This window comes from Cinclus cinclus, chromosome 8 (genome assembly GCF_963662255.1).
Source record: "Cinclus cinclus chromosome 8, bCinCin1.1, whole genome shotgun sequence".
NCBI classification, from domain to species: Eukaryota; Metazoa; Chordata; class Aves; order Passeriformes; family Cinclidae; genus Cinclus; species Cinclus cinclus.
In genome coordinates, this window is record NC_085053.1 from 204,462 (window position 1) to 218,616 (window position 14,155).

At 40.7% G+C, this 14,155-nt stretch overlaps 1 protein-coding gene across 4 annotated transcripts; it reads right to left on the bottom strand.

Annotated features, from left to right (window-relative positions):
- Positions 1–5,552: 5,552 nt before the first annotated feature.
- RGS18 (regulator of G protein signaling 18) lies at positions 5,553–13,314 on the bottom strand. 4 transcript variants are annotated; one of them, XM_062497814.1, is made up of 6 exons: positions 13,044–13,314; positions 12,261–12,362; positions 10,746–10,807; positions 9,537–9,703; positions 7,171–7,301; positions 5,553–6,950 (listed from the first exon to the last, which is right to left on the bottom strand). In XM_062497814.1, exons 1-6 carry the CDS (start codon positions 13,154–13,156, stop codon positions 6,821–6,823), a joined length of 705 nt encoding a protein of 234 aa, XP_062353798.1. In that variant the 5' UTR covers positions 13,157–13,314; the 3' UTR covers positions 5,553–6,820. The 4 variants fall into 4 exon arrangements, with proteins under 4 accessions (XP_062353798.1, XP_062353797.1, XP_062353800.1 ...); XM_062497813.1 differs by having other exon boundaries at positions 10,746–10,810; XM_062497816.1 differs by having other exon boundaries at positions 6,813–7,301.
- Between the last annotated feature and the right edge of the window lie 841 nt (positions 13,315–14,155).

Consider the following 14,155-nt stretch of genomic DNA (forward strand, 5'->3'; position numbering starts at 1 on the left):
TACGTTGAAGATAGAGCTTCATGTATTTATGAGATTATTTTAAATTGTTGTCTTCATTAATAGAACACTAGAAATGATAACCTAAGATGCCCTTTTAGTCCCACACATTACTAAAAAAATTCCTGGCAGCAAAATATTAATCCTTTCTGTAACTCCTTAGCTTTGCATCTGCTTGCTTCTGAATATTAAAGCAGAAGAACAGAAATGTTAATTGTCATCATTTCTGCCGTGATTCTTCTTTTGTTTAATTGGTTATTGTCTCTTATTTCCAGAGTACATCTTGTGTACCAGAGGGGTCCAAAAGCCTTTCGTGCATTGTGCTGAGAATGACTTCAGCATCTTACAGCTGGGGAAAGAAACTTTGAGCACCTGCATTGGCATCAAATCCTTTGTGCCTGATTCAGTCCCAGGTTTGAGCTTTGGTAAAAGGGAATAAACATAATACAAAATCCAAACAATATTTATCTGTGGAGCTTCTGGCCAGGCAGACTGTAAACAGCTACAATTTGAATTTTTTAACAGTGTCATGCCAGAAAAGTCAGTCCAGTTGTGAGAACAGAGGTGACACCAAATTAGGCAACTCATAATTCATGGCTGGCTCAATTAATTTCTTAATGTTTACCCTGTGTCTAATCCCAGTGGTTCTGCTCCTCACCAACCTTAGAACTGTGACCATAAATTGATTTATTTTGCTTTTTTAAAAGAAGTATTATCATTGTTATATCATAGTTCCATTGTTATAACATAGTTCTATTAAGTCCTGTGAAACTATGAGAGGGAAGGTTGAATACTCATGCTTAATTTTTCTTAATATCATCAGGTTATATACATTTATTTCAAAACAAAATTCCAGATAGTGCCACCCATGTGTTTTTAAAATTTCTACTTAACAGCCTTTTATCTGAATGAAGCACACATGAACATCTCTTCAAGATTTTTCAGGACTGATGGATGTTTTTCAAGACAGTCTTAGCAGCTACAGAGCTATGCTAAAAGCCAGGAATATTCTAGCACACACAATAACTGGATGGATGCAGTCAGATTGATTTTGCATTCTTTGGGGTACTGCTCACAATCCACAAAAGCACAAAGAAGTTGTGAGGGACTCTTAATCACTCTACAACATTCTATCAGCAACTGCTCAGTCTGTGCAAGCTGAAAATATTTCAGGTACACAGTTTCACAGGTTAATAGAGTTGTTGTGATATTTGTACTGGGGCAATGAAAATAAGTTCACTGACCAAAGTCAGGCACAGCCACTCCTTCCCATAGAAACCAGCTGGTTTGTATTCCTCTGTATTTCTTCTGCACTTCCTCTGCTTGGAACTTAATGGAAAGTGTCAGTGTCTGGAAAGAAACTCTGATATTTCATTGAAATGTCATAAGGAGAAAAAGTGATCTTTGTATTAAAACAAGTGCATCAGCTGCTTGTGCAGGGTGTTGGCTATTCATAATGAACAGCATCAAGCAAACAAAAGGAAATATGAATATGTAGTAGAGATGGGCTGGAAATTGCACATAGAATTAGTGCTAAACTTTTTGTGACTCTGGCCCCAGCTGACACTGCTGGCCCCAGTTGACACTGCTGGCCCTAGCTGACACACACAGGAACAGCTTCAGTTCACTCATAGCTGGGGCTGGACCTGCAGGGTCACTCAGCCCTTACCTGCTCAGCTAATTAGCTAATTGCAGGGTATTTTTATCTGTCAGACCTGAGGCTTAACCTTTCAGTAACTCTGAGGAGTGGGCTATGGATTTCTGAGTCCTCTGCCTTTGATGGCACGGGAGAGCTGAAACTCGAGGAAAGGGGATGTGGCTCTGACTGAACATTCCCAACTTTGCCAGGATTACTTGCTAAGGAGTCCTGATTTATTAAGTATTTAAATCTCCAGAACTTTAGGCTCACAGCTTGACTTTTACTGATGTTCACCTTTTATTCTTTAACTACCTTTAAGCATTAGTTTCACTGAATTATCTTCCTTTATGAAAAGCTATTGGCTGTTGAGAGGTATAAGGTCTGTCATTTTTTGTTCCTCTGACCTGGATACTAATCACAATAAAGCAATGCCACATATTCAAACCATTGGTTTATTTTCCTAAGAAATAATTTCCATTTACATATCTTCCTAAAAGGGCTGCCTTGTACTCACCTGAGCACAAAGCAGGAAAAGCTCACGCTGTCCAATGGATGTGCTGGTGTTTCCCTGAATCAGGTCCAGTGTGTTAATGCTCCTCAGCACCTGGCCTCTGTTAATTCCATTCCATGGAGAGATTTGCTTGGGTACTGCTGGCTTATACAAGGTAACCTCAGCAGAACAAAAAGTTGATGTCCTGATCGTGAAGCCCATGGGGACTTGGGTGCATCCCTTATGTTGGGAGAAGCCAACATGATCCAACTACTGCTGGCATCCTAAGAACATGGAAACACCTGTCCCACAGGGATGCAAATACACCTTAATCACAGCACTATGGAAATGCCATCTTCCCACAGCATGGCACAGCATGGGCAAATCACAAAATAGCTGATTTTTTTCCATGTGAATAACTCTGTGCGCCTTCACTCTGCCATAGAGTTGTTTTGCATAAGAAAATGAGCTGTTATTTTCCATCCAAGCAAACTATACCCTTCAGGTGAAGTGCTTTGATTTCAAGAACAATCAGTCAAAATATTTTACAGCACCCTGGGCTCCTCATAGTCAGGATTTCCAAGTGCTGTACAATCACAAACCTCCACTGGAAAAGAACTGGAAACAATTCTCAAGAAAATGTGCAACTAGGGAAAACTGGAGTAGAATTAGCTGCAGAAATTTAAAATGAGACCACAAAGCTGTGAAGAAACAAGAGTGTCTTAATCATGTGCAAATTTTATGGTGAAGAAATGAGAGTTCAGAGTTTTCCACTTTAGGCTTCAGCCTTATCTTCTGTCCTGTTTAAAAACTCGCAAATGGCTGCTGTAGGACTGTGTTTCATACTAGTTAATTTTAGTTACCTCTCATGGAAGAAGGCAATGGTAGAGGCTAGATTTTGAATCTGGGAGTCCAGACAATTTCCTGTAAAGCATAAGGGAGAATTAGAAGGAGGTTACACAAACAGATTCTATTTAGGAAAGGAGAGAGAAAAGCTTTGGTAGTAAACCAGAGAGAGCTTTTGTGAGACCAGCCCTATGTGATCAGAGAAAAAGAAATGGAAGATAGCCACACATTAACGAGGAAAAAAGCAAAAATGGAAGCAAGCTTGGGTGGTAGATAGAGGAAATGCATTTTTTATCTTTGGCACAGAGCCACACAGGAGCTTAAAGAGCATTTGATTGAGGCATTTGACTAAAATGCAAAGAACAGAGTGGGATCTGGAACAGGCAGATGAGCAAGGCGTAAATTCATGAGTGTATGAATCACTGATGAGAGGAAGGTGATTTTCTGCAATTTTTTTCTCAGCTGAGGTCTTTGGCAGCATGTGTGGAAAGGAGAGGGAGCTGCATTCACAGCAGTAGCTAATTAAGGCAGGCTGAGCAGCTGGGGACAAGGAAAGAAGAAAATGATCTGCTGTTTGAGTCACTTAATGTAGCATGTGAAAGCATGTAAGAGCCATGTTATTGAGTACCTGCTTCACTGGAAGATGGAAATCAGTCTTCTTCTGTGAGATTCATTGTCTTAGATTTCATTCTTGCTTCTTGTCAGCTGAAAAATCAGTCAAGTTGTCTTTTGTTCAATAACAAATCCACAACCCAAAGAAGATATTTGGTCCTGTGTATTTCCACCTCCCTCAAATTAAACAAGAACAGCAGATTACAATTCAGCCAATTTAAAGCATCTAATTAGACTGAAGTGCTGAAACAGGAGGCAAACCTTTGTGCCACACAAGTCAGCAGATTGTTTCCTTCATGCTTTGTGCCTTGAGGCTTCACCTATGTAAGGAGTAAAGTGCAGTGTTTGGGTAGGGCAAGTTATTGTGTTGACCGGAGGAATATTTTGGGAGCTCTTGCTGAGCCCTGAATGGCACATATAAATATACAAAGCTGCTACATGAAACAATCTCCAGTGAAAGCACTTCCCAACGAGCTTTATATATGTATTATTTGCATGAGGGCAGCTCAGCAAGAGGATTTACATAACTGTGGCACGGACTCTGCCAAAACTAGAGAAGCCTGACTGTGTTCTCTGGTACTGCCCTAAAGTTCTGTGCTGTAAATACATCTGTGCAGGGCCAGTCCTGAGTCTGATCAATCCTGGAACAGCATCCCAGACTTGTACTAAATCCATGCCTAGTTCATCCTCAGGACTGCAGCACAGCACTAAATAGTAGAGTGCTCATTTTATCTCACTGAAAAGAGTCCTAGAAAATAAAAAAACCCTTTGCCAGATAATTATGTTATTTTGGTTTATCTTTGTGTCCTTTCCTTCCTTTCTCTGAGTTTATCTTGACTTTCATTTTTACAGTAGTTCCCATGGCATTAGTCTGCTGTAAATTTAGCTAGGGTTCATAATTATCTTTGGAAAACACACATGCATAAATAGCTACCAGGAGTATCTTATTTGTTTGTTTTCATTACAAAGCTCATAAGAGGGTCTAACACTGTCAGTACTGCAGACTGATGGGTTTGAGGAAGGCCTCCCTGAAGATAAGCAAAATTTTCCATGTGTCTGTGAAATGAAATAAAGGGCACCTGCTGACTTCTGTTTATCATTGCAGAGCCTTCTGACTAACAGCTGGGCAATTGCTAGCAGGAAAGACTTAGGGTACTATATTTGTCATTTTGTTGGATTTTGGAACACTATTAAATACATGGGTTTTTTCATGTCTTTCCTTCATGGCAGTCCATCCCAGATACAGATCCTCCACTGATATGGAGGGATATAATCACACCAGGGCAGAATTTAGCTGCAAGTGTGAAGATCCCATGTGTGTGTGGCAACAAACCCAGTGCCAACACTCAGGTGAGGCTGTTCTCAAACCTGTTCCCTTCCTCCAGCAAGGATCCCAGTACCTGACACAGAAACATGCACTTTTTAAATACCTGAGAAGTGGCATTCAGACACTGTTGGGGATACTGGAGAGTTCCTCATCACAGAATCCTCAGGGCTGGAAGAGACCTTCAAGATGCAGTCCCACCATTAACCTTCCCCACCCACAGTCCCCTCCCAAGCAGCACAGCTCTGGGACTCTGCCAGACACCGTGACCCCATTACCTCCCTGAGCTCATCCTGGTGCCTGGCCATTCTTACAGAGAGAAAATCCCTGTGCCCAGGTCCTGACTGCTTCCACTGTCAGAAAGAGCCTATGCCTGGGGCTTTGAGATCAGGGAGGGTGATGAATAAACCAGCAGGGATCATCATTACAAATGCGTTTCCTCTCTGCTCCCCAGGTAAAGGTAAGAGCTTGGAGTGGCTCCTGGGTCACTGATGTCCTGGGTCACAGATGAGTTTGGATCTCTGTGCACAGTAACAATTTCATTAATGTGGCAGTGACTGCAGCTAGAATTGAACTCTAGGTGAAGTCTTCACATCTTCCTCATCAATGTACTGATGATAAAACAAATTCTGACAACTGTTTTAGCAGATCGTATTTATTGGAAGTTAATAGAGCAGACAGGGAAAGCTGCCAGACCCAGCGGTTCATGTACACCCCAAATTAACAATGAACACAAAAGTCCCATCCTCAGGAACTGCTCTTCTTCTCTTTCACCATTTACAGAAAGGGAAGGGAAAGGGAGAAAGCTTAAATTCCACAAGAAGCAACTTCATGTACAAGCCATAGTTACAGATAAATCCTACAGCCCCTTCCTAAACTGAACCAATGTTTAAGGTTTTAAGAACTGCCTTAAGCTTCAAGGTATGTCTGCATCAACTGTGAAAGAAAAGGACAGAATGACTATGTGTGCTGACTATAAAAAATATGTCTGTGTTTGATAGTAAAGAAATAAAAAAGATTTCTCCTTCCTCTTCCATAACCCATGACCAGTGGAACTGAAAGTTCTCTGCCTGAGTCCAAGGGCTGTTAATTTTCAGACACATATTCAAAATAAAAGGCAGAAAAATAAATAGAACAAAGTTTTGTAACAAAGTTGGTATACCACAACTATTTATAAATAAAAGTAGAAATATTTTTTATATATATACATAGACATGACCTGGTACTTAAGGATACACATTGTGTTAAAACAGCATTCTTGGCCCTTTGTTGCTGCTCATTTAGCTGCAAAAAAAGTTAGAATACATGTATTTGATGCCAAAACTTATATATGGCATAACTTAAAAGTAGAGAACAGACATGTGGAGTAAGAAAAATGTACCCCCCAAATACTAAATAGATACTTTTATGTTCCTCAAAATAGGCAATGGCTACACTTTAATGATAGATTTAATTATGCAGTGCCTTTACTTAAAATTCATGTAACTTTGCATTATACCTAATAATGTTCCTGTGTGTTTTACAGTATGAGAAAATACCACAAATTCTCTGTGCTTAGTGTAGGAAATATTGCAAAAACATAAATACGTGCAAAGACTGGGTACAGAGATTCTAACTGTGATGAAACCCTGGCCTAAATGGTACAGGCACAGGATACATGTTGGATAATATCAAATGGCACTTTGTGAGACTTTTTTAAAGCAGGAAATTCAAAATCTTCCCCCAAATCTGATCACAGCTTTTGCCTGTGGATTTTTTTTTAACAAATTCCTGTAGAACTCTGCGTGCTATGACTTGCCAACACGTTACATACTTTTCTACAGAAGTGAGATTCTGCTCCAGACTATGGCCTGGTGTAAGTGCATTTTATTTTTACTTTACCACTTGGTTACACCTGCTGAGGGTTTGAGGTTTAAAGCACGCTCAGGTTGCTGTGGGAGCTCGGATGGAGGAGGGCTGAGCTCTGTTGGAAAACATCAAATGGCACCTGATGAGACACTTGACCTCTGTTTTTGCCATGGGGTGAGGTCCAGCAGCATGCCCTGGAAAACATTGATGGTGAAGGAGTGGGAGCTCTGTTGGATAATATAAAATATTATATATACATATATATGTAATGAGACATTTGAGCTCTGCTGTCACCACAGGGCAGGGTTTGGCCGCGCGCCCTTGAAGTCGTTGACGGTGAAGGAGCGGGAGCGCCGGCGGAGGGGGGCACGGGCAGGGCCCCTGCCCTGCAGCAGCCCCAGGTAGGGAGCAGACCTCAGGAAGCGAGGGTAGCTGTCCTGCTCCATCAGCCGGTACACTGTACTCTGTGCTGCCTCGAAGGTACTGCTCACGGGCTGTCCCATGCTCTGGCTTGTGACCTCCTTGGTGTGAAAGTCCAAGTTCACCTGGAGGAGGAGGGAAAGGGAATTTGTTTAATGTATGACTTTCCTGGTAAGAGTGATGCTTTAAGTTTTAGCTTTTATATTTTCCAGATCCTGCAGTGCATTAGTGTGTGACTCTGAACTTCATATCAAGTGTCAGCAAGTTCTCCTCACAGCTCAGTCACACAAAACAATCCTTTTCCAGCCCCACAACCAAGGACAGCGCTGCAGCTTCAGCCCCAAAGAGTGCAAATAGCAGGGAATTGAGGAGAGCAATCTGGGAGGATGGGAGTGCAGAACCTGGAGCTGGAATTGGACAATGAACCCCAATATGGAAATGGACCAAAACTTATAAAAGTGTGAAAACTCCTGACTCTGAGTCCATCTTGGGTGGAGCCACAGCCGGGCTCTTGCACTGCCCAAGGTGAATCCTTTGAAGGCTTTTTAATAAATCCCTACTTTATTCCTTTAACTCTGTCCAGCCTCTGTTCCAGGGAGCCTCTCCAGGATTCAAGAGGACCTCAAATCCCCCATACAACAGGATGTTAAGAGAACAGAATTTATGTGTTCACCTTCAGTGATGGCTCTCAGAAAGTCTCCACAAATGTATCTTTGGTACCATGGAAAAGTAGTGAAACAGAAGATAAACTCTGATATTTGACTAGAAGTAACTTTTTAACAGTGATTGCTGTATAGTTGCAGCTTCCCAGCTTTGCAATACCAGACTATTTTGGATCTCCCCTGCTCTCAGTTAGGATTAAAGTAGAACTTGATCTAATGAGATGAGATTCACATTAGTCAATAGTTAAAATGTATGGTTTCTTTGTAGTCTGGGTAATAGGAAGGTGAGAAAATTCTTATAAAAATTTTTAAAAAATTTATTACAAGTCTCTAAAGGCTTTAGATTGGAAAAGCAAATCAAAATGACTACTCCATGTGCTGCTGCATTCACTCTGGGAAATATTTAATAGTATAAGAACTTTAATTAAGTGACAGGCACCGATTCAAGCACGTTATTTTGAAAAATAAGATAGAATATATATAAAAAAATTGTTGACCCAGTAAAAAAGTGACTTCTGTAATGTTTTTCTTTTCCTTCTTGAGAGGTTCCTGTCATTTCCATACATGTAGTTGGAACAAACAGTCTAGATCTAAGAGCTGAAGTGATCAGAGAAGGTTCCACCCATCCAAAATTTTATGATCCCACCGAACAGTAGGCTCAGAAATCTGTGTGTAAAAGAGTTCTGCTGGACAAGGAGTCAGAGGAGAGGTGCAAGCTCCAGAGCTGCATTGTCTCAGCAGACCCCAAGGCAGGAAGTCACCAAAGCCAAGTGTCCAAAGTGAACCACAGCCCCCCTGCTGCCTGCACCAAACTCAAATATGGCAGAGAAAGAAATTGTTGTGCTGCTATGGCTTCCCTGCCAGTCCCCTCCTCAGCTTTGTCCTGCTCATCTCTTTTCTTCCATCGGTCACCAGTGTCACCCCTGTCCAGGGCTGCTTCCCCCTCAAAGGCACACAGCAGCAAAAGGAATGAAAGGGGACATAAGTCCTTAAAAGTGGGAATTTCCTAGGAAAAGCAGATCTGAATCCTAATACAATGGAAACTTCACCACTTTGCAATCCTTACACTAAAATGAGAATTACACTTTCTTCACCCTCGTTACAAGGAAGCAAAGTTGGTGTTTAACTTCTGCTATTTTGGCAAATAAAAATAATACGGGTATTGGCAAGTGACATATTTGATCTGCTCAAATGTGATAGAATTACAGGAAACAGTATGCCCAAAAGACCTATTCAAGAGGCTGATTTCACTGAAAAGTTGATAATCTCCCAACCTGTTCATCTCCTTACTTGGGCAGGCAAAAAAAAATATTTCTTTTGTTCGTTTACAAATCCTTTCTAATGCACTTCATTAAAATGAAGAAGTTGGAAAAATTAAAACTTTTTTTCATTCTTAGAACACTAAAAAAAGGCCTTAGTGTCGGTGAGGATTATCATATCAACATTGTTTTGTGCTGACAGTAACATACCAAGGATATACAATTGGGGGTGGAGGGGTGGAAAAGGGAGAGAAAGTCAGTCAGGACAGGGCTGTGTTCCTTCCAGAGTTTTGACTTTTATGGAATTCTTTTTATGCCAGGGGACTGCAGGATTGGCTCTTGAAGATACTTCTGGGCAAGTGCTTTTTAAAAGCAGATTTCACTGGATGCAGTTGTGTCAGTCAAACACTGACACGTATATAATGAGGAAGGTCTTTACCTCTTTTGGAGCATCTTTCTGTATGAATGTTTCGAAAATGGCCTTGGCTTTTGGCAGGAGTTCATTTGCATTTTTTATTTTCTTGTAATCCTCGCAGGCTATCCAGAACTCAATGTTCTCCTCGCTGAACTCAGTTTTCAGAAACTTTGTGAAGGCATCCAGCCCAGCTACAAAAGGGAGAGTTGAATTGCATTAAAAAATATAAATAAAAAATCCTTATCAGGCAGTTACTCTTTCAAAGAGTCTGTGCAAGGTAGTAAAGTATGTTTAGCTCCCTTGGAATAATACCACATTACAGATAATTATCTTAAAATACATAAGTTTTTTAAAATAAGTTCAGTTTCTCCATTGTGATCCTGCTGCTCTCATTACAGAAGTCTCAGCATTGGTAAAAAGAATGCTACCAAGATCTCATAAATTTAGGAAAAACATTAAGGAAAATATGTGGGAGTATGTGGAAGTCATGGACTTTATTCCAGCTGAATATCAATTTAGGTTGATCAAAAGACTATTTGACTCTTTGTTCATAAGTGAACTATTCTTCAGCAGCAATTTAAAATGGATGCCTTTCAGCATGTCTCACATTTGCTTTATCTTGCTGTTGTTGTGCTGAGGATATTTTCTTTCTCCAGCACACTTCATCTGTGGAAGCAATGCAATTGTGTGGATGTGAACTGTTGAAGGAACAGATTTGTAAATCATACAGTGTCCAGCACTGAGGCTCAAACATATGAGTGCCCCTCCCAAATGAAGGCAGGAACATATGTGCATTTGATAATTCTGGGAGCCATATAATTATCAGGGCCTCTCAAATAATGGCCAGCTTGGATCCAGTCACTGCCTTAGAAACAAACTCTGTCAGGAGTGACAAAGTCTTTTCTTAACTATGTGGAACAGGAATATTTGAGCAATATTCAGATTAAATGCTCCTGTTTACTGAAGGGACTCTTTACTGTCTGCTGTATTACTTTGTTCAATAAAACACCAAACTCAAATATTATTTTAAACTATTTTCACAAGCTGACAGCAAGCTGTAGCCTAAGCAGACAAGGACAGCCGGAGGCACATGCTGCTATAAATGACCCATCATGCCTAGTTTAGGTAACTGCCACGTCTGTTTAAGGACGTAACTGGATTTTATAATTTTTCATCCTTTACCATCAACTTTTGATCCTAAGAGTGTGCGTAGAAAGATAAAAAGCTACTGACCTTTCTCAGAAAGCAGTTTGTCAAAAGACTCCCCCCATTTCACTGCTTCTTCCGGAGACACACTGCTGAAGAAACAGAAAGGAGTTTTGAAGGATTGTTCATAGGGTGCATTTAGGAAGCTGTGAGACACACATCATCTGCTACCATTGGGGCTCAGGACTGTTGCATAAAGCCTTTGATTATATCACTTCACTAAGGCAGATCATTCTCTTAGGGACTGGAGAAATTAATGCTGGAGAAATTAAATTCAGGAAAGCAGTGGGATTCTGGAGTCAGGGAAAATGAGACCTCACTCCCTTACAGAGTTCATTAGTTATGAGAATTACAAGAAGTACAGTGAATTCTGTCAACTGTACCTACAGAAATTATTTTGGTCATAGTGAAAGATAAAGCCTTATGACTTCAGACCACATAGTCCACAAAGCATGGAATGCTGGAGAGGATCTTTGCTGGGTTTGGAAACTCCTACTGCGAGTTCCTGGTTTTCCTTCAGAACCTGCAACAACCCAGAAGCCTCACAGACCCCCAACATCTGAAAGCAGCAGTGAGCTTGTGAAATAATAGACAGAAACCAAGATTTGGTCAGCTTTGCCACTTTCTAAATATGAGAAGAAACCAGATAAACATTTAAACTAAAAATATACGTTTAAACTATCAGATTAATTAACTTTTCTACTATTACCCCAATTTCCATCTGCAGTGTTTCATTAAATTCTCTTTATACTTCTTTTAGTAACTCTGTGTGAAAAATGGAAATCATAAAAGATAAGTAAATCACTTGATAAATTTCAAACCATTATCTCACATTTTTATTTGAAAAAGAGTAAATTTTGGTTCTGTTTGTTTGTTTGTTTGTTTTCCATTTTTGACAAAGGTAATTGTCACTTTTATCCAAATATAAAGACCAGCAAGAAAGAAAAGTGGAAAGAGGGTACATTTTTTAGGCCATGGTGTTGTAGAATTCTACATATTCCTTCTTCTCACTCAGGACCTATAAATGCAATTCTCAATATATCAGTGAGATCTTGGTACCCCGTTGAAGTGAGGAATTAAACTCTTATGGAAGTCAGTAAACCCAAGATTGTGGCCTGCATCTTTATGGTAAATACTAGGGAGAAGACTACTAGAGTGTATGAATTTTGGAGACAAGTGTTGAACCAATTACTGCAGTTTGTACATCACAGGAGTTTTTGGAAAACCTACTTTTCCAGGAGCTGTATGATTTTCCTGCAAGCTGCATTTCTGAGTTGATTTTTGCTGTACAGTCTTCCACCAAGGCTGCTGGCACCAGGTTTAAACCTCTCTGCAGTTGTTTGAGGAGCAGTGGTGAGGAAACACTGCTGATCACCTTGGTGCATACCAGGCGGTTCTGTAGTGTTTGCATGCTTGGGGTACACGGATAACTTCCCAAAGTGTGGCTCTGCCCAGTCTGAATGCACACACACAGGTACAGGAAACATCCGGAGTCACACAGGAAAGGAACCCCCAACCCACTCAGCCTTTTACCATGTTTACCTTGCTGCTTTTGTTAAGTTCCCAGCTTCGCCAAGGTGACCGCCTTCATGGAATTCAGATTTCTGCAGGAGCAGGCTCAGCCTATTTCTCTTCTGCTTAGCTCTAGGACAGAATCAGAGAGGCTTTTCAAGAAACATTGTAGAAAGTTGTTTTTTTCCCTCTCAAGCATTCTCTGTTTCTGCATTATAGATCTCCCTATTTTCACTTACAGTAATGTTGGTGTTACTTCTCCTACATATATTATTCCCATTAATGTTTTTTTCTTCGTACCTTAGCACAAATTTACATATGAAATTCTGGCAAAGAAAAATGGAAGTCCTTCCATTTTCAGCATCCTTTTAATTTATTTTGAAAATGAAGGGGTCAAACTTCCCTTTAGAGAACATAAACTGTTGGCTCAGCGTCTTCCACTTTTAATGTTTCACAAAGAAAAAAGGAAGTATCGCTTCCTGTCATTTGAAATTTTTTGAAAAAAGCTTTCCCGGATCATATTCAGGCTTTAGAAAAGCATTTCTCAGAACTTCATGCAATGTCTCTTTCTTAGTATTTTTAGATCATTAATTTGATTTGTTTCTTGACCTCAAAAAATAAATAAATAAAGTTTAAAAACAGTTCTTTGAGATAACTCTTCTTAAGGAGTTAATATTTTTTCGCATACAATTTCTAGCATTGCAGGAGTTCTCATACATACGTCCAAAATTAAATTCCCCCCCACAAGCTCTGCTGGAAGAACCCTCCATGCAAACAGAACACTCAGAGGATTGGCATGACCTGAACACTTACCCAGGCTTGCTTGCCTTGTGTGGCTCTTCCTTAATCACTGATTTTTTATAATAGGCTTTGTCCTTCAAAGCAGAAATGTTGAGTTGGGGGAATAAAAGCAGTGGGTTCTCCATTTCGGGCAAGGTTCCCTCTGCTCCCCTGGCCCCGGTGTGTGCTCTCACATGGCAGCAGCCCTGGGCAGCCCAGCCCTGTTTCCAGAGCAGGAGGTGGCTCAGCAGTGGCCACTGCAGCTGTGCCCACGCCAGGCTCTGAGGGCAGCTGTGCCTGTGCCCTCGTCACTCGGGGAAGTGACACTGCAGCTCCAAACCACAGCCCCGAGCACGGCTGCTCGCACAGCTCAGCTCCTGCTGATGTGGTGACAGCAGCCCGTGCTCCCAAAAACCTGCATGTACCCTAAAGTTCACCTTAATGACGACAGTGTCACATGGAACAACGTACAGCCTTAGCTTCGGCTCCAGAGGCATCCCAGGCACTCTCAACCGCCCTCTGCAGTGCTATGGGCTGGGCATGGCTCCATCCACTTCAAACCCTGAGCTTCTCCTCCAAGCTTTGCCAGATCAACCATCCTGCAAGCAGATATTTTCATTTTTGCACTGTTCTTCAGAGATTACAAACACCCGCTTCTAATTTCCAGTTTGTCCACTAAATGCTCCCTCTTCAACTTCTCTGTCTCTGTATTTATTTTTACTTGCAATCACCCACCCAGGATAGAAAGTCTTTATAACAGATAGAAAGTCTGAACTAAAGGTAGAAAGTCTTTAGTTCAGGAAAGAAAAAAAAAGCAAACCTGTGTGTTTTTTAGAAGTTTTATTTTGTTGGTAAATAACCCAAAACTACTAATTTCAATTTGCATAAGGTAAAAGTGTATTCATCTTTGAGGCTGATCAGCACAAATTACCTCTTCATATACAAGTCTGATGTCAGTTAAGTTTCTTAAATTCAGTTTCTTGGGTTTAAGTTCAGTTTCTGTTGGAGGTGTCATAGGAACAATGCATCTAATAAAGAAACATCTTCAGTGCTAGATGAATGAGACACTGGAAAGGGTTAATATTAATGCAGTCATTCATTGATTAAGAATTAAATAGTTCTCATGTTTTTAATGGCAGGGTCTC